Here is an 18,783-nt window from a genome sequence, read left to right on the forward strand (position 1 = left end):
CTACTTTGTCCGATCAGCAACACCAGAATGAACTGCTGATATTGCTGTTGTTGTCAGACCTCTGAATCAGCCGGTTTGATGACATTATTACATATACTATACTTACACATAGTGGACACTTTAAAGGGCAGTATTATGCGTGTCTTAAGTACCAGGTCTTATGACTTAACTTAAGACCTGGAGGCGTGGTCAATGCTGTTTGGCCACTCAGAATAGCCAAATGGCATTGATCACGCCTCCAGGTCTTAAGTTAAGTCATAAGACCTGGTACTTAAGACACGCATAATACTGCCCTGTATGTCCACTTCCCCCCCCCGTTACTGTGTGTGTGTGTGTGTGTGTGTGTGTGTGTGTGTGTGTGTGTGTGTGTGTGTGTGTGTGTGTGTGTGTGTGTGTGTGTGTGTGTGTGTGTGTGTGTGTGTGTGTGTGCGCCTGTCCGTCCGTCCAGCTGGAACTCGTTGACGCTCGTTAATACCAAGACAATTATGTTTATGCACTGTGTGTGTGTGTGTGTGTGTGTGTGTGTGTGTGTGTGTGTAATAAAGATTTTTGCACAGATAGTTTGTACCAGTTTGTGTGAGTTTTGGACAAAATCGGTAGGAATCCAGGAAAAAAAAGATGTGATAGTATCACTACCACTATGATTCCAGAGTTATTGGTCAAAATGTGTATTGGGCTGTTGAGACCAAAATATGACCAACATGAGACAGATGGTCATATGGAGGTTCATCCTTGTCCTACTGTGATGCTGCGTGCAAAGTTGTCACAGCAATCGGGCCCCTCCTGCAAGGTTTGGATGGAAATCGTAGCCACTTCCAGGGAGTATGTCAGACAGACAGACAGACAGAATGACAGACGCACACACAGATGAACGGACAGGGGCAGGACAATTATCACTGACACCAGAAGTGCCACATCTGGATTTTCTTTTTTCCATTTGTTTATTTATAACACCCATACAAACCTTTCTTACGACTCACTTTAAAGCGATCCCACAAACTTTCGATATGGCATTTCAATTTAACTTCAATATAACTTCCCTACAGATTGCCTGTGAGCTCATTTCTCATTTCATTTGGAAAGTCTTTTCTCAGGAGATTGATTTGTCCCCTCATTCATTTAGTTAATTCCAATTCCTTTTTGACCTTTTTTTTTGTTTTTGTTTTTTTCCCGTCAAGCCCCAAGCAGGGCCATCAGTGCTACGGGTGGACAAGCCCATATCAGTGAATGGAGTTCTTTGTGAGAGCAAGGTTATTTAGCTAATGGAATTTGCCACTGTTGTTCATAGAGGAGGAGATCCTTCCCATCGATCCGAGTCACTCAGCTCTCAGAGACGATCAGAAACCCATTTAAAACCAATCACGTCTGAACGGCCATTTGATCTAGGAGGGTGGACGGCTCAGCCGGTAAGGAGGAAGAGGGGGACAACAAAGCTAGAGAGAGAGAGCATCCGAACAAAAACAGAAGAGATGCAGCAGTTTGATAAGGCAGGGGTTCTCAACCCGTGGGTCGCGACCCCTCGGGGGGTCGCCAAATTATTTTAGGGGGTCCCCAAATTATTTTTAAAAAAAAAGAAAAAAAAATGATTTTGTTTTTATTTTTATTTTTTCACGATTTTTCAAAAATAGCAGACCTACAAGCTCGTAGCGCGCCACTCGGTGGCGCGCTATGAGCTTGTAGATCTGCTATTTTTTTTCTTTTTTCAATTTACGTTTTATTGAATTTTAATCAAACATACATTAACGACTGACAATTGACAAGACATACAACCGAAAACAAAACAAGACAATATACGTACAATACACACAAGGGGAGATGTCTGCCTCTCTTCTCTATCGATGAACATTCATAATACATAAGTATAATACAGGTGCATATACAGGTTAAACAGGTTCAACTGAAACTATACAAAATCAGGTCTTATGGTAGAAACATGAGCAATCCATCTAAACCAGTTATCTGTGAAGACTTCAACTTGACCTCTGAAGCTGAATGTAATTCTCTCCATAATAAATATACTATAGATTAAATCAATCCATTCATTTATAGTTGGTATTACATTTGTAAGCCACTTTTTTGTTAAGGCTTTTTTGGATGCCACCAGCAATACCCTCAATAGATACTGATCCTGCTTTACAAATTGAAGTCCCTCCAGATAGATCTGCTATTTTTAAATAGCTAAATTATAACAATGCTTAAAACACCAAAAGGGGTTCCCGCCCAAAATGGTTTAAGGTTATTGTAGCAGTCAATTTATATTGGGGGTCGGGAGGGGGCGGGGCGAGGGTCCCGAGACATTGCCAAAGCATTTCCGGGGGTCCCCGGCCAAAAAGGTTGAGAACCCCTGTGATAAGGGAAGAGAGGGAAAATGAACAAATGGAACGGAGAGACCCATTATAAAGGGTATGTGGAGGTACATAATAGACTGACAGGAAATAGGAAGAGAGATGGGTGAGTGAGTGACATGCAGCAAAGGTCGTCAGGTTCGGGATTCGAACCGCAACAGGCTGTCAGGTTGTGGCCTACTGGCAGTGAGCACAAGATATTTGACGCTGATCGGTCCAGTGGTTTGTGAGATTAGCGCCGTACACACATATCCTCCAGACCAGGGGTTCTCAACGTTTTTGGCCGGGGACCCCCGGAAATGCTTTGGCAATGTCTCGGGACCCCCGCCCCGCCCCGCCCCCTCCCGACCCCCAATATAAATTGACTGCTACAATAACCTTAAACCATTTTGGGCGGGAACACCTTTTGGTGTTTTAAGCATTGTTATAATTTAGCTATTGAAAAATAGCAGATCTACAAGCTCATAGCGCGCCACCGAGTGGCGCGCTATGAACTTGTAGGTCTGCTATTTTTAAATATTTTTTTTTAAAATATTTTGGGGACCCCCCAAAATAATTTGGCGACCCCCCGAGGGGTCGCGACCCACGGGTTGAGAACCCCTGCACTAGAGGGGAGTTCAGAGTCAAACGTTTTCTGAGAAGAATTGCCCAATATGTCCACTAGACTAGTGGATATATTGGGCAATGGGCATTTTTTCTCAGAAAACCTTTGACCCTGAACTGCCCTCTCTCTAGTGACTAGAGGGCAGTTCACAGTCAAACGTTTTCTGAGAAATACATGGCGGGCGACAGTTGATGATGTCGCAATAATGTACCTAAGAAAGAGCTGTTCTGTAATATAATAATAATAATAATAATAATCCTTTATTTATATAGCACCTTTCAAAACGAGGTTACAAAGTGCTTTACAAAAAATAAAATAAGAACATACATGTTTGTCCCTGTGTCCAGGCAAAGTGACCCAAGCTTCAATAGGTTAGTTCAAGATCACTTACTGTAAAGCAGGGTTTCCCAAACCTTTCCATGCCTATGAAAATAGCTGATCCACAAGCTCACGTACAACACATCACGTTGCAACATTTTTTCTCTTTTGAACATACATTTTTTCTCTTTTGAACATACATTTTTATATCAAATTGAGTGTGTGTGTGTGTGTGTGTGTGTGTGTGTGTGTGTGTGTGTGTGTGTGTGTGTGTGTGTGTGTGTGTGTGTGTGTGTGTGTGTGTGTGTGTGTGTGTGTGTGTGTGTGTGCGTGCGTGCGTGCGTGCGTGTATTTAATATGTTTTGTACTTGTTTGCTTGTTTATTTGTTCATTTGTTTCCCCCTCATTTCCAATTGCACTCACTTTGAATACCACAGGACGAGTAATGGATCCACAAAGACTCAGCACATCAGCAGGTGTCATTCCTCCGGGGGGGCCTGGAATACTTGAAACCCTTGACATGAATGTTGGGAATGACAGTTTTAACACTCGCCTGTGTCAACTGTTTCTCTTCCAGGATTGGCTGAGCAAGTTTGGTTACCTCCCCCCGTCTGACCCAGTGAATGGCCAGCTTCAGACCAAGGAGGCTCTGTCCACGGCCATCAAAGCCATGCAGAGGTTTGGAGGCCTGCAGGAGACTGGCATCTTGGGTATGTCACTGTGTGTGTGTGGGGGGGAGGCATGCAGGCAGGAGTAGTCTCGCATAGCCAGACACTCGGACATCTCCGGCTACTTATGTGTCTGGTGACATTTAAATGGGCTCTACGCACAGATTGCACACAGAATAACTCTTCCTACTTCCAGATGTTACCGATGATGATACTAATTAATAGCCTGACTGTCAGACTCTGAGCAGTGCGCTCAGTGGAGTGGGCGGGATCCATGGGCTGGGAACCAGGCTAACTAATTCAGGCTCTGTTCCATTTAGTGTACAGTGGTTCTCAAAGTTTTACATTTCAAGGACCCCCATAACTCTGAGAGTGTACAAATGGAACCAAATGGACCCTTAAGGCCTATTCATACTCCCGTTTTAGGTGATAAGGTGACCACCCAAAACTACAACACGACGTCATGCCGCGGTGGTAAGCGCTTCACCGGCGCTCACCCAAACACATCTCTGTGGTCACCTTATCACCTAAAACCAGGAGTAAGACTAGGCCTTTAGGGTACACCCGTATGGGGCCGTAGCAGAGTGTTTCCAGTGAGCCAACATGCACAATAGCAGCACCTGACTCTGTTTAACCAGAATGGAACAGAGCCTTCATTAGTATCATCAATAACACCTGTGAAGGAAGTAGGGAAGGGGCCCGGAAGTATAGGAAATTAGGAAGAGTTATATTCTGTGTGCAAACCTACGTCCACTGCCTTGAAAATAATATCAGAAGCCCATGTGTTGAATTTAGAAGTCAGTGACCAGATGAGATCAGTAGGCGGAGGTCTCCTCCTATAACTACACAAGACTGACTAATGCCGTGGTACAGCACTACAACTGGATGTATGTACTGTATGATTTGTACATTCCTGCTCAACATATTCTGTATTTGTGAGTTAACTGACTTGAAGAATTTCCATCTGTTTGTTTGTTTGTTTGTTTATATCGTGCAGAGAGCGTGGCTGAAAGTGACACATCTGTTCTGTTCTGTTAATTTCCGTTCCATTCCAGATCAAGCTACGCTGGGTCTAATGAAGACGCCCAGGTGTTCCCTGCCCGATGTGTCCGAGCCTGAGGCCACGAGAGGCCGCCGACGGCGAAGTCTGACTCCTCAGAACAAATGGAGTAAGAGGCACCTGTCCTGGAGGTAAGAATGCAATTGAAAGGTCCCGGGCGTCTGTTCGATATTTCATTGGTAACAGCAAGTTCCTTCTTAGTTCAACTCTTTGCTGAACAGGCATGCACCCTGTCCAACCTGTAGGAGTTGCTAATGCATGGAGAATTCAAACCGCTAGGTGGTGGGCAGACATTTTACCCCTGTGCCACGTACCCGGATGCCTAGACCGGGGGGCATGCGTTAGTCCCACATACTGTACGTGGGCCGGTTAAGACTCAGTTAGCGTTAGGGTTTGGGGTAGGGTTAGTAATGTCGGATTATTGGGACGTCGGAGTAGGGCATTCACTTCTAGTAATTTTTACTAGTTGACTAGTTGCCTAGTTTACTAGTCGACTAGTCGACTAGTTGTTTAACTACCTATTATGTAAAAAATAAAATAAATTAAAAAAATAAACTTCTTTTTTTTTTTTTTTTTTTTTAATAAATATTTGTACAAAAACTGTGTACATGGTGACTATAACTATACTCTACCTGATCTTGAGGCCTACAAAATCGGGGGAAAAAATAAAAAATAAAAAATAAACGTTTTTTTTCTTTTTTCTTTTATCAACTAGTCAACTAGTACCAACAAGGTCGACTAGTGGATTTACTAGTCGACTAGTAAACTAGTCGACTAGTTGCTTAATGCCCTACGTCGGACTAACACTTACGCACCCGCCTAGACTAGCCGCTTTCGGGACCCTCTGTTACCTTTTCTGTATTTGGGACGTCAGTACCCATAGGGTCCCTGGAATGTCTATCCACTCTCCATGGGACGCACGGCTACCACTGTCTGCTCACGGACAAATATAACGTTGCTTGAGTGTGGATGAGATGTTTCAAATATGCAGGAGTTCCGAGTAGGAGTAGGAGACCGCGGATGTGTGAATCGGCTATAGACGGCTATAGTGCTTTCAGATACAGCTCGTCACAGATATTAGTTCGGAACTGTCCTTAAAGTCAGAATGCTATTGCTTTGTAAGGGAATAATGGACAATTCCTGAAACTTTTCAGATTCCAGAACCATAGAGAAGTTGGTAATAGAGGTGGGTGGTTACATCGGATAAATTCTTGAAACATAGAGAGGTTGATGGTTGATGGTTTTGAACGTATAAAAGAATATTGGCTAAATTAGCATGTTTTCCCCTGCACTCGACATTGTGGTAAGAATTTAGTCAGAAATCAAGCGATTGCATTATTCCTGAAGGGGAAATGATTTGCCAGCTGGTCTTTAATGTGTCCATATCAACCCAGCAGCGTGGAACATCTGTCACAGAGAGGTAAGCCCCAGGATAGGGTTAGAGATGCTTACAGATGCTGGTCTCCATGCTGATTTACACACATTATGGGCCTGAACCGGCTACTTGACAGCAGACAGGAGAGTGAGGAGGAGTGGGAGCTGCTGTAATCTGGTTGGTGGAGGACACTATCGTATTGGGCCTATGTGAATGTGTGTCCATGTGTGTCAGTGTTTGTTACGTTTACATATGCGGACGAGAAAGGGGAATCATCAAGATAATAGCTTTACCATGCACACATTAGGTGGTTTCACATGTCTAGTACATGGCGGCATAATGCTTGCCAGAGGTAGTGTCCATAGCAGGTAAGATAAGACTAACGTGAGCGTTAGTAACTCTGGTCTCGTGTCTGAAGACTGATTAGTTGGGAGTCTGAGTGTTGCCGTTGGTGAATGCAATGCATGGCGGTCCTGATGCGGGATATAACATTTTGAAACATCGTTCTCCACAGTTCACACAAGAAATGTAGACCATAAATCTACATACAGACCATTAATATTTACTTAATTGGTGCCGGATCACAGCTTTATTCTGCAATATACAGTGGCTATTGATATTTGTGAGCATAGTTGGTGTTGGATCACGTAACATGTCTCAGTTTATTAATTCATGTATTTAGTCAGTAATGGACAGCCGGTACTCTGTAGCCTACTAATAGGTGACTGTGACCCCCTTTCCAGCGGTTGTGGGATCCGGTTCAGTTTTTAGTTCATGAGCCAGACCTCTAAAATTGGAACGTTAATTATGAATTGAGTGGGCAAAATTGTTTATAGGATCAATATAAGTAAATTAATATATGATAACTAGGGCTGTCAAACGATTACAAATGTAATCAGATTAATCACAGTTTAAAAATTAATTAATCATGATTAATCATCATTCGAACTATGTCCAAAATATGCCATGTTTTTCTGTATATTGTTGTGGGAATGGTAAGATAACCGTCAGAAGGTGGATGCATTTAACATACATATGCAAGTATATTTTATTCTTTATAACAAATCCAGTGTGGTAGGATGGTGTCTCTCACCCGTTGTCGTGCTATGTGATTTGAGCCTCTGTCTATGTAAATTGTGCAGCCTTTTATGGCACTTTTATTGCCATCCAGACAGGGCTAGATAGTGCAGAGTCGATGGGATTATGGCATGTATGGGGCGGGGCATCCAAGCATGGATTAGCGATAAAACAATTAATCAAATTAATCTCACAAATTAATTAACTCAGTTAATTTGACAGCCCTAATGATAACCCTTCCACAGTAGTAGCGTTTTCATATTTATTTATTTTTTGCATATTTTGCATATATTTGCATATTTAACATTTTAAGATTTGTAAAACAATAAATCATTGTCTTTGTAAGTAATCAACTGGGGAAGTTTCATGGTGATAACAATTGAATGTATTTTATGTATTTTATTAGGTATGGTTTTGCACACTCAATTTATAATTAACGTTCCAATTTTGGAGCTCTGGCTCATGGACTAAGAACCAAAAAGAACTGAACCGGTTCCCAGCCGGTGGAAAAGGGGCCTGTGAGTATTGGCAGTGACACCTGTAGTTATTATATAAATAAAACAAAGTTTTGGGCCCTTTTCTCTTTCTCCATTCCACATGCACTCCGACTGCATTATTGAACTTGAACCTGTTGTAACAGGCTAGCCTATCATTGTGTTTTGGTGATCTGTGCCGAGTATCAATGCTTTGACGTGTGCATTTGTTACAAACAATGGGTGCGTTTGATGACACACGTCAGTGTGTAATGGCTTTAACCCATTCAGGCCTGACGTCGAAATTAAAAAAAAAAAAGTTTTCTAAATCATGACAATTTTCGGAAAGATTTGAGGCACATTTTAACGATTTTTCAAAAATAGCAGACCTACAAGTTCATAGCGCGCCACTCGGTGGCGCGCTATGAGCTTGTAGATCTGCTATTTTTCAATAGCTAAATTATAACAATGTGTGGTTAAACGCTAACGTGACATGGATGCGTTCCAGGTCTCAATGGCTTTAAGAGCCCTATCTTGCATCCCGCACAAATTGGTGGAGGGCAGCGCAATTGTCACCAGCAGTGACAATTGCGCTTTCACAACCAGCACTCCCGTTGTGCGAGTGTATTGATGTGAACCTATCTGTGCGCTGCCTATGGGTGTGTTTGTCTTAAAACGAGGTGTGGGTTATATGCACAATTGTAGTGCATTGCTATCCTCGGTGGAGTGAGAAAAATCAGAAGTCGATTGCACCTTAGACAAGCTCTAACTGGTCTAATGCTTAGCACAATCCCCCAGCGCAGTATTTCCCTTCTATTAGAGCGAGTATATTGACCTACGGTATAGGTGGGTTTGGAACATGCGCACACTGCTTCGATCAAAATTCATCTGAATGCAACACAACACACCTTCAGCATGGTAGATAAGATATCCATATATGGATATCTACCATGTCATGTCTAGCATGGCAAATTGTCTGGTGCTGTGCTGATCCAATATTATTGCATTATTGCATTATTGCATCACCAGCCAATTTGCCATGATAAGAGACACCAAAAAATGTTTTTTTTGGTGTGTGCAGACTTTGGAACGTTGAGGGGAGAGAGCGAGAGAGAAAAAGAGAGGGATTTATTTCAATGAGTAGCCTATGGTTTCTATTAGATTTTTGAGAAGATACGTTCAGATACCACTCGTCGGGTAAGAATGTGGTGAACCCATAGCCTCACGACTTTCTTTATCTGTCTCTGCTAAACGTACAGTTGTAATTGTAACCCTACGCCAGTATCCATTTCAGAGCTCTGATGCGGATGGTTTAAATCCAGAACCTAACTGAGAATGAGCATGTGATTTATTACGTTGATATGCCAATATATCACAGATGTCTCTTGGACATAAATGAGGAGACATTGCAGGAGGAAGACTGTCATTCTGAGCTGCATGCCAGCAGCCACACAGCCTCTGTGGGCGGTCCACCTCTCGTCTCCATTTGGGAGGTGAGCAGAGAGCTGTTGTTGCACCTGTCTCCTCATTATATAACATTATTAATGGTGCTTCTGTAGATGGGAGCGCACAAGCAGATCCATTTCCTAGGCTGAACATTTTTCATGTCTCCTCCAACTTACCGAATCTGTCATTTAAATAACAATGTGCTGGGTGGAGGCGCACTTAGCTCTTAAAGGGAATGGGAGATGACACTCTAATTGGTCTACAATTTACAATTTAGGCGTTTAGCAGACGCTCTTAATCCAGAGCGATTTACAGTAAACAAGGTAAACACGAGGTAATACTGTACATCAAATGCATAGAAATAATAATCTAGGATAATAGGTAAACCAATAACATATATAAACAGTCTAAACAGTAATATAAAACTATACAAACTATAGGATGCCAGGTCAACAAATTAACCTGACATCTGTCTACAGTACATAACATGCTATTTAATTTAATTACAATTTTAACCTTTGCATATAAGCCTGCAAGGTCGTCAAGGCTAGGGCAAGTGCTATGGGCTACGGTGGAGTCTTCAGCGGCTAAAGATCGGGATTGAGACAGAAACTAAATACTGTACAACCCCTTCTCGACGTGGGGCCCGGGGCTTCCCAGAGGTCTGTGAGGGGCTTCCAGGGGGTCCCCTGCAACTCTTGAGTGTACACAAGTTAAATTAGCAGTATATAGTGGGATCAGTAGCCTAATGAATATTAAACTGTGGGTCCTTGAAATAAAATAAGAAAGTTGAGAATCACTGGTTTAGATGATTATATTTCAGTTTTGTCACACTTTAACTTTTTATATATAATTTATTAAATTATTCAGGGTTTACAATTTATGCATATATTACATGGAAATTACATAATACAATACAAAAATATATCGAGGCATTTCAATACAAAAGTGTGTGTGTGTGTGTGTGTGTGTGTGTGTGTGTGTGTGTGTGTGTGTGTGTGTGTGTGTGTGTGTGTGTGTGTGTGTGTGTGTGTGTGTGTGTGTGTGTGTGTGTGTGTGTGTGACACAAAAATACCTCCACACATTTGTAAATCCTGGTTTCTGTCATTTTCCCTTTCTATGTCTTCCTCTCGCTTCTTCTTCGGTCGTTGTCTCACTTGTGTACCGATGCCAGACACAGCTTGCTCCTGTCTACTTGTTCCTTCTCTCACCTCGCTGTCTGTGAAACAGACAGGCTGTCTGTGAAACAGACAAGCCTGTCTGCTCAGTCCAGAGAAACCACCTTTATATTTAACAACATTGCAGAGGTACAATGCTCAGGTTTACAGAACACGCACACACACACCCTATAGAGTGTGTGTGTTCTTTTTCTTTTCACACAGTTTATATATTTTTTGGGACTCTGACCAGAAATCTTCATTAGGTTATATTAGTCTATAATCTGAGAATAGTCTCTCTCCGGACCAAAATGTTGTGATTCCCATTTAAAATATTGCATTTGTCAGAACCAAGCACACAATCAACTATTGTTCAAAACTTGCATTAGTTTTATCCCCCTTTCCATACCAATATTAAATGTTCCACCTTATTGCCTCCTCGGCCCTCCAACCGTGACCGTGAATTGATTTGCGCTCCACCATCTTGCAGGACGTTCCAATTCGTAATGTAATGTGTTTCTTGAGCCAAGAAGAGAGGAAAGATGAGGCTCTCCAAGGAGCTTGAAGTGGGAACACATCACGTAGAAGGCAAATTGTGTTTGTTGTTGGTGCAACCGGACAAGTCAGCTTCAACTTCATGAATACTATAGTTTCTCTCGGGTAGCTGGGTCAACACAGACACATACGGTACACAGTTCAAATATGCAATAGGCATATTTATTCAGCTCCAAACAGTGAGTCCCAAAAATCAGTCCAGGTCAAACGGAACAAAGAAAGCTGCTTGCCAAAATCCATAACCATACACAATTAATCCTCACTGCTTACCATTGACTATTTCCAAAATAAACAGTCCATCTTCTTTCCAGAGGACAACAGGAAGGGCACACACACACACACATGTGCCGGTAGGACATACGTAGCGCGTGGAAGAAACACGTTATTCCAACCAGTTCTGGCCTTCCATCAAGCTGACCAGGGGGAGGCAGTATAGAGACCAGGATTACTGCATGTGTTTTGTGAGGGTACCTCACAAAACACGGGGAGAACATGCAAACTCCAGACTGAAAGGCCCTTTTGCCAACCCCACCTAGGGTATGGGCACTGATGACGTGGAGTAGAGAACACGCCCCCAGCGCCCCCGCCGGGAATCAAACCCAGGACCTTCTAGCTGTGAGGCGACATCGCTACCGACTGCGTACTACCGACAGTCGTACCACATGCGGAGGAACGCACAAACCTGTGGTGCCTTGACGAACCTGTAGGAGTCGCTAGTGCTGCGACAAAGGTCGCCCTCACAGCCCAGCTCGCCCACTTGTTGGAGCGCCCGGAAAAGCGAGTAGTATTCTCCTCAATGCAGACACAAATCAAATGTTCATTTTTAGCTTCAGCAGACTCAGCCTTCTCTCCGTAGCCCTACTACTACATCAGTGTCAGCATGTTCGGTCCAACCTTCCCTTTGCTCACGGTATTATTCAAAACAGCGTATTTCTCAAAATATCACAATTATTTTTTTCCTCTCCTTCACTGACCTGGAAAAACTGATCTGTGTTTTGTTTGTTTGTTTTTCATCCAGAATTGAACCAATTCACTGAACCGCTATCCGACAGCTCCAATGACATTCTTTACAGTAAAAGATTGCATTTATTCAAAACGCTGAATCCTGAATACTGCAAACATAGTGCAGCAGAAACATATTTACACTCTCGGGGATAAATGAATGCTCAGGATTTTACAGCATAATTCGTCCTCACACGACCGTGCAGCCACACATCGATGATAAACAGATTTGTTTTATTCCTGATGCAGTCGTTCAGCTGAAAATAATATCTTTCAACATCTGTCATCTTCGCCGAGCGAAATTACAAAGTGTGACAAAGTATAAATCAGGCGTTAACCCATTCAGGCCTGACGTCGAAATTAAAAAAAAAAGTTTTCTAAATCAATTTTCGGAAAGATTTGAGGCACATTTTAACGATTTTTCAAAAATAGCAGACCTACAAGCCACCGAGTGGCGCGCTATGAGCTTGTAGATCTGCAAAAGGGGTTCCCGCCCCAAAATGGGTTAATGGTTAATGTGGTTAAACGCTAACGTGACATGGATGCGTTCCAGGTCTCAATGGGTTAACTCTCTTCCTGTTGGCTTCCTTTACAAACGATGTACATTAGATGTACACTTCTATTTACCAAACATTACACAGCCTTGCATCATGAACCTACTTCATGTACAGTATTCCTGGAAAGCCTACTTATTCATTCCTACACAACAACAAGAAAGGAGCAGCATGGAGGGGTAGAATAAGATTTCTGTTCAGATATAAGTTGGTGTGTACTGTTTCTTCAGACTCAAGTCTGTAGTTATTTAGTGCAGTCCCAGAGGCAGTAACAATAAGGGAGACACGGCAATGGAACAGACCCAACTGAAGGAATTGAATTAAGAAATAATCCGAGAAATAACAAAAGGGGATATTGTGGAGTGTGCCAGACATTTTCATTTGGATGTAATAATAACCTGTATGTTGTTGTTAGTCTTGTGTAGCATGACTGCAGCACCAATACAAAGACTTGGGTGCAGTCCTTCATAGTGGGACGGTATTTTGGTTTTCAAAGTGGTGGGAGTAAATTTGTTAGTGGCAATTTTCTCCAGTGTTGTAGTTGTAGCCCCTACATTGAGTTGAGATGTCACCACTCACCAGACATATCGTTAACTAAGAACAGGTGGTTTGGGCGGGAATGTCGGGGCAACTCTAACCTTTCGATTTATACTCATACAGCATTCATTTATCTACAATACTGTGCACGCACGCATGCACACTCGCACACACACACTTTCTGTCTTTTTTCTCTCCTATAAGAAATCTATTATTCCCAAAGCAGTAGCCTACAGTGTTACAGATCATTAGTTTCCACACATTCAGTGCCTTCTCCTGTGTGTGTGTGTGTGTGTGTGTGTGTGTGTGTGTGTGTGTGTGTGTGTGTGTGTGTGTGTGTGTGTGTGTGTGTGTGTGTGTGTGTGTGTGTGTGTGTGTGTGTGTGTGTGTGTGTGTGTGTGTGTGTGTGTGTACACGGGGAGTGAGGTATGGAGGAATTGTTGAGCACTGATATTTTGCCGTTTGCTTTCTTCCAAAAGGAGACAGATTTCTGGTTCTGTTACTGATCATAGAACATCTTGATAGACAGTGAAATCCTCAGTGTTCATTTATGCATTTGTAACTCTGTTGGTTACATAAATGCAGTGCGTGTGGAGGAGGAACACCGTACTCCTCCTCACAGTTCAATACCCATCACTGAGAGGCACTGTCCCATGGCTGCACTGGTGCAGGGAAACTGGTGCCGCGAACATGGCCAATTGTATGGATCTATATAACGTATAACTATGCAGTGGTTGGAGGTGGTCTCCCTGCACTCTCCCATTGAGAAATGTACACCCTGGTGTAAACCAGGGGTTCTCAACGTTTTTGGCCGGGGACCCCCGGAAATGCTTTGGCAATGTCTCGGGACCCCCGCCCCGCCCCCTCCCGACCCCCAATATAAATTGACTGCTACAATAACCTTAACGCATTTTGGGCGGGAACCCCTTTTGGTGTTTTAAGCATTATGTTATAATTTAGCTATTGAAAAATAGCAGATCTACAAGCTCATAGCGCGCCACCGAGTGGCACGCTACGAGCTTGTAGGTCTGCTATTTTTGAAAAATCGTGAAAATAAAATTTAAAAAGAATATATATATTTTTTTTTGGAAAATAATTTGGGGACCCCCCAAAATAATTTGGCGACCCCCCCGAGGGGTCGCGACCCACGGGTTGAGAACCCCTGGTGTAAACCAATAGGACACGTATACAGTATACTGGTTGAAAATGTGGTTCGCCTGGTGCTAATGAGCCCAATGTCTCCCTCCCCTGGCCAAGGGAGGATTCTCTCTTGGATGATCGATGGATTCTTTACCGCCCAACGCGGGAGACCCAGGTTTGAATCTAGAGCGTTGCAGTTGCGATTACCTCGTCGCTCGGGAGAAGATATGCCGTATACGTTATAACATTTATGGATTGCAGCTTTAATTGCGGAGGGGTGTCTCTGTGTGTTTCTATGGCTCTGAATTTACAGTATTGACAAGCCATGGTACTGTAGGTGTAGCCAGTGGTGTGTGAATAAGGGTTCTCTCTCTCTCGCTCTCTCTCTCTCTCTCTCTCTCTCTCTCTCTCTCGTGTTCACGTTAGTGTGACACATGAGCACACATGCAGGAGGAATGGATGCACATTCAGCTGAACTCAACATAATACTGTACGCGCTGTCCAGTGCATCACACCATATCAGCCCAATGAATCTGCACCTGAGCTTTTCTTTTAATTACTTACAGTAAGTAGTAGTGATGAGACCTTTAGAATTTCAGTGTGGCAATTTTCCTGCCTCAATGTCATACCAGCATGAGGTGAGTACTATACACATCAGCATGCATGGGTGCAGGGTGAGTGAGTGCGTGCGTGCGTGCGTGCGTGCGTCCACGCCCGTGTGCATGCACGAGCGTCAGGGACAGCAAAACTACTGGAGGTGAAAATCTGCTGAGAGACTGAACGGGAAATGAGTTTGATCTAAGTGCTCTGCAATCTCCTCCCCCCCACCACTCACCCACCTCACGCTCTCTCTCTCCATCCTTCTCTAATTCTCTCCACCCCAGTCCATCGGGCTGAGAGCCTGTGTGTGAAAGGGATTATGACAGGTCTACAAAATTAAAAGTCAAACTGCTGAGCTGGGATGAGGAATATATTATGTGCGTGCAGCCGTGCACTGTGCGTGTGTGTGTCTATAAAATGATTCATTATCTTTGAGGAGATAAAATGGGGCCCAATGGGGGGGGGGGGGGGGGGGGGGGGAGGCACAGTTGGCAGTGCTGTCGCCTCACAGCTTGAAGGTCCTGGGTTCGATTCCCGCTGGGATGCTGTTGGGCGCTGGGGCGTGCTCTCTCCTCCGCGTCATCAGTGCCCATACCCGAGGCGGGGTTGGCGAAAGGGCCCTTCTGTGTAGAGTTTGCATGTTCTCCCCGTGTCCCTTAGGGTAGGTACCCTCACAAAAAAATGCAGTAATCCTGGTCTCCAAACAAAATCGTAACTCGTTGTGCTGCGACGCATTGTGAGCTTGTAGATCGGCTATTTTCAGCATACAACAAAGTGTAAAATTAGCCATTACAATGCCACCAAGGGCCCGCCAAAATACATTTTAGTCAACAAAATCAACTGTAGATTTAGTTGACTAAAACTACACACTAGACACTAAAACATTTTTTGGATGACTAAAATGTGACTAAAACGAAATTACATTTGACTCAAAATATGACTAAAACTAAATAAAAAAAACCACACCCGTGTGAAGTGAGGGCGCTAATATATTAAAGTCTAACTCATGTTGATTAGGTGATGTAATGGTGATGTAAAACAAACGGTGCCAACACAAACATTAAATTCTCTTTATTGTTGATATGTTTGTGTTAGGGACAAGATGATGTAACATTTTCCCATCATTGTCAATGGCGTTTTTAAAACAAACATTGAACTAAAAACAAAAATTAAACCTGTATATAGGGGGGGGCTAGCGCCCCTCAAAACATTTGCTGCCAAAATCAACACGACTCTGCTGGTTTCTAGGGACCTCTTCAGCAGGGAGGGGAACTGTAGGGGGGGGGGGGGGGGGGGTCTGTGTTACGCTCTCCTGGTGATGAAACACCGGCTCAATCAATGTCTCATGGTCAGTGACACCACTGCACAAAGGAGGGGAATTGGCAATTAATACATTATGAGAAAATCTCCAAATCTTATTACGTGGTGTATAATCGTAAATTATTCCATTATTACTTGCTCTCTATAACGACCCTCCCACCAAATCTTCCTCTCTCTCTCCTCTCTCTCTCTCTCTCTCTCTCTCTCTCTCTCTCTGTCTCTGTCTCTCGGGGGGGGGGGGGGGGGGGGGGTGGGGGGTGAACGCTGGTCCTTTGGCATGGGGGGTCAGATCAACATTTGGAATTAATTATGTACTGTAACTGGCCATATATGGAGCGTATCTTTTTTTGTCAAATAGGTTTTTTATTGAGAACACATTATAAATTGTTGTAGATTAAACATTGTGATATGAATTACATTTTTCTTTTATAGAAAACAAAAAATGAAACAAATGAAACAAAAAAGAGAAAGAAAAACCCTCAACCCTCCACCCATACTGCTCCACTTGCCTCAGTGACACCGCATACTATAGAATAATACTATAGAATAAAATAGTAAGATGAAAAATGGAAAACATCTGAAAAGAAAATCATATCATATCAGTGGTATCCTGTCTATTAATTGTTTCTACTCAAGTAATGGACAAGGGGCAGCCAAACCTTATCAAATTGTCTCTCCCTGTTTCTCAGGAAATACCTTATTCTCTCAAGATGAAGCGTACTATAATTTAGCCAATGCTTAAATGCAGGAGCCTCCTCCTTTTTCCAGTGCGTCAAAATTAGTTTTTTTTCTGTAATCGGACCATATGAGAAGAGTTGTTTCTGTGCTCTCGTCAACATAGGCATGGAGTCTGACAAACCCAGAATAATTAGTACAGGATCGGGGTCATTATGAATACTCAAAATATCAGAGAGTGTCTCAAATATCTTAATCCAATATATTTGTATCCGAGGGCAAAATAATCAGCAGCAGCTATCCCGCCTTCTAGCTGCTGCTGATTGGCCAGACCGTTTTGTGGCCGGGCATCAAGTCTGCCTGAGAGTTCCCAGATGGGAGCAGGAGGGGGGGAACCCAGTGTACTCTCTGCTGCCCCATCTGGCGGAGTCAGGTTAGGTTCAGCTGTGTTGTTTAACCAGGCCGAAATTGCTCTAACATTGGTATGACCAGTAATACAGGCAAGAATCTGGCAAGCCCACCGACCTGCTTGGGTTTACAGAGATGGGATTTTTTGATCCTATGTTTTTTTGTACTCCCAGATAAAGGGAAGGACAATCGAGTCTAAGCGCTTGAATGAAGGATTTTGGGTTATATGGCGCGTATCTTGAGTGTACATGGTTTGATGAGGTCAGATCAAAATCATTATGGAATGCCAGAACAGAAAGGACGGGTGTGGAAGAATCAACATATGGAATGTCAGAACAGGTCAGCTATATGGAGATCTAAGGGTTTGAGGTCAGATGTAGAGTTGCCGGCTGGCTCCATATATGCAGATCTAGGTGATGATCCAGTCTTCTCCATGTATGGACGGTTATCCAGGGTTAGATGAGGTCAGTATGGTGGTGTGACGTGTCACGAGGCGTGATGTCACGAGGCGTGACCATATATGGAGGCGTGATGTCACGAGGCGTGACCATACTGTATATGGAGGTGTGATGTCACGATGCGTGACCATATATGGAGGCTGTGACTAACGGACTGGAGATGCAGGTTTTCATAGTAAATGTGACCTACAGTCGCAATTATCTGTACTGTATATCTTTATGTATCCTGTTGATGCTGCATCTCAAGGGGCTAAAATTAAATCTGAATATTAATCTCTTTTTCGTAAGGTTTGCGAGATAAACAATGCTGGTGTGTAATGTTGATGACATAGTCAGGCAATCAGTCACTATAATAATGTAATTATGGACAGTCTGCTCAGCCATGTGGAACTTTATTTGTACAGCAGAACCAACTGACCTTGATGCCCCCCCCCCCCCCCCCCCCCCCCCCCCACACACACACACACACACACATCACACATACACACACTACTCTGTCTCTAAGCATATCGCTTAATTTCTCTCTCCCACATGCACACAGATACCTACAACCGCTGCCTCTACTGTATCCAGTACTGAGTATGGACACCGATAGCGTCTGCATATTAGTAGCCTGGAACTCACCTATGCTTTTTATGGCATAGGCAGCTCCCGGCAGGATCCGCCGGCAGAAACTATGCGCAGCTGCTAGACATGAGACTAATTAATTAGAGCGACAGTGAGAGAGAGGAGTGTGTGTGTGTATATGTGTGCGTGTGTCAATTTAACAAAGGTGCAGGCGATCAGTAATCAGCAGAGAGTGAGTGATGTTTGCACTACTCTATGCCGAATTGAAGTGGACTCGGACCCAGACTTTTTTTTTCTCCCTGGAAATAAAAACGTCTGGGGTTCCGAGGCTAGCATATTTATTAGTTACCATTGCTATATCTGTGGATTGTAGTTGTTGTTGCTACCACTGATTCGGCTGGGCTGGCTGCTGCACTCCTACAAGTATTAAGAGTCCCTGAGGTT

General features: G+C 43.4%; 1 protein-coding gene across 1 annotated transcript in view; it reads left to right on the forward strand.

The window, feature by feature from the left end:
* LOC306940151 (matrix metalloproteinase-17-like) overlaps positions 1–18,783 on the forward strand; it is a 109,197-nt gene that overhangs the window by 59,189 nt on the left and 31,225 nt on the right. The window contains exons 2-3 of the mRNA XM_079525154.1: positions 3,845–3,977; positions 4,991–5,126. Of these exons, the coding sequence (XP_079381280.1) occupies positions 3,845–3,977; positions 4,991–5,126 (269 nt within the window). The remainder of the gene's footprint in view (positions 1–3,844; positions 3,978–4,990; positions 5,127–18,783) is intronic.

The sequence above is a fragment of the Electrona antarctica genome (genome assembly GCF_951216825.1).
Source record: "Electrona antarctica genome assembly, chromosome: 16".
Lineage (NCBI taxonomy): Eukaryota > Metazoa > Chordata > Actinopteri > Myctophiformes > Myctophidae > Electrona > Electrona antarctica.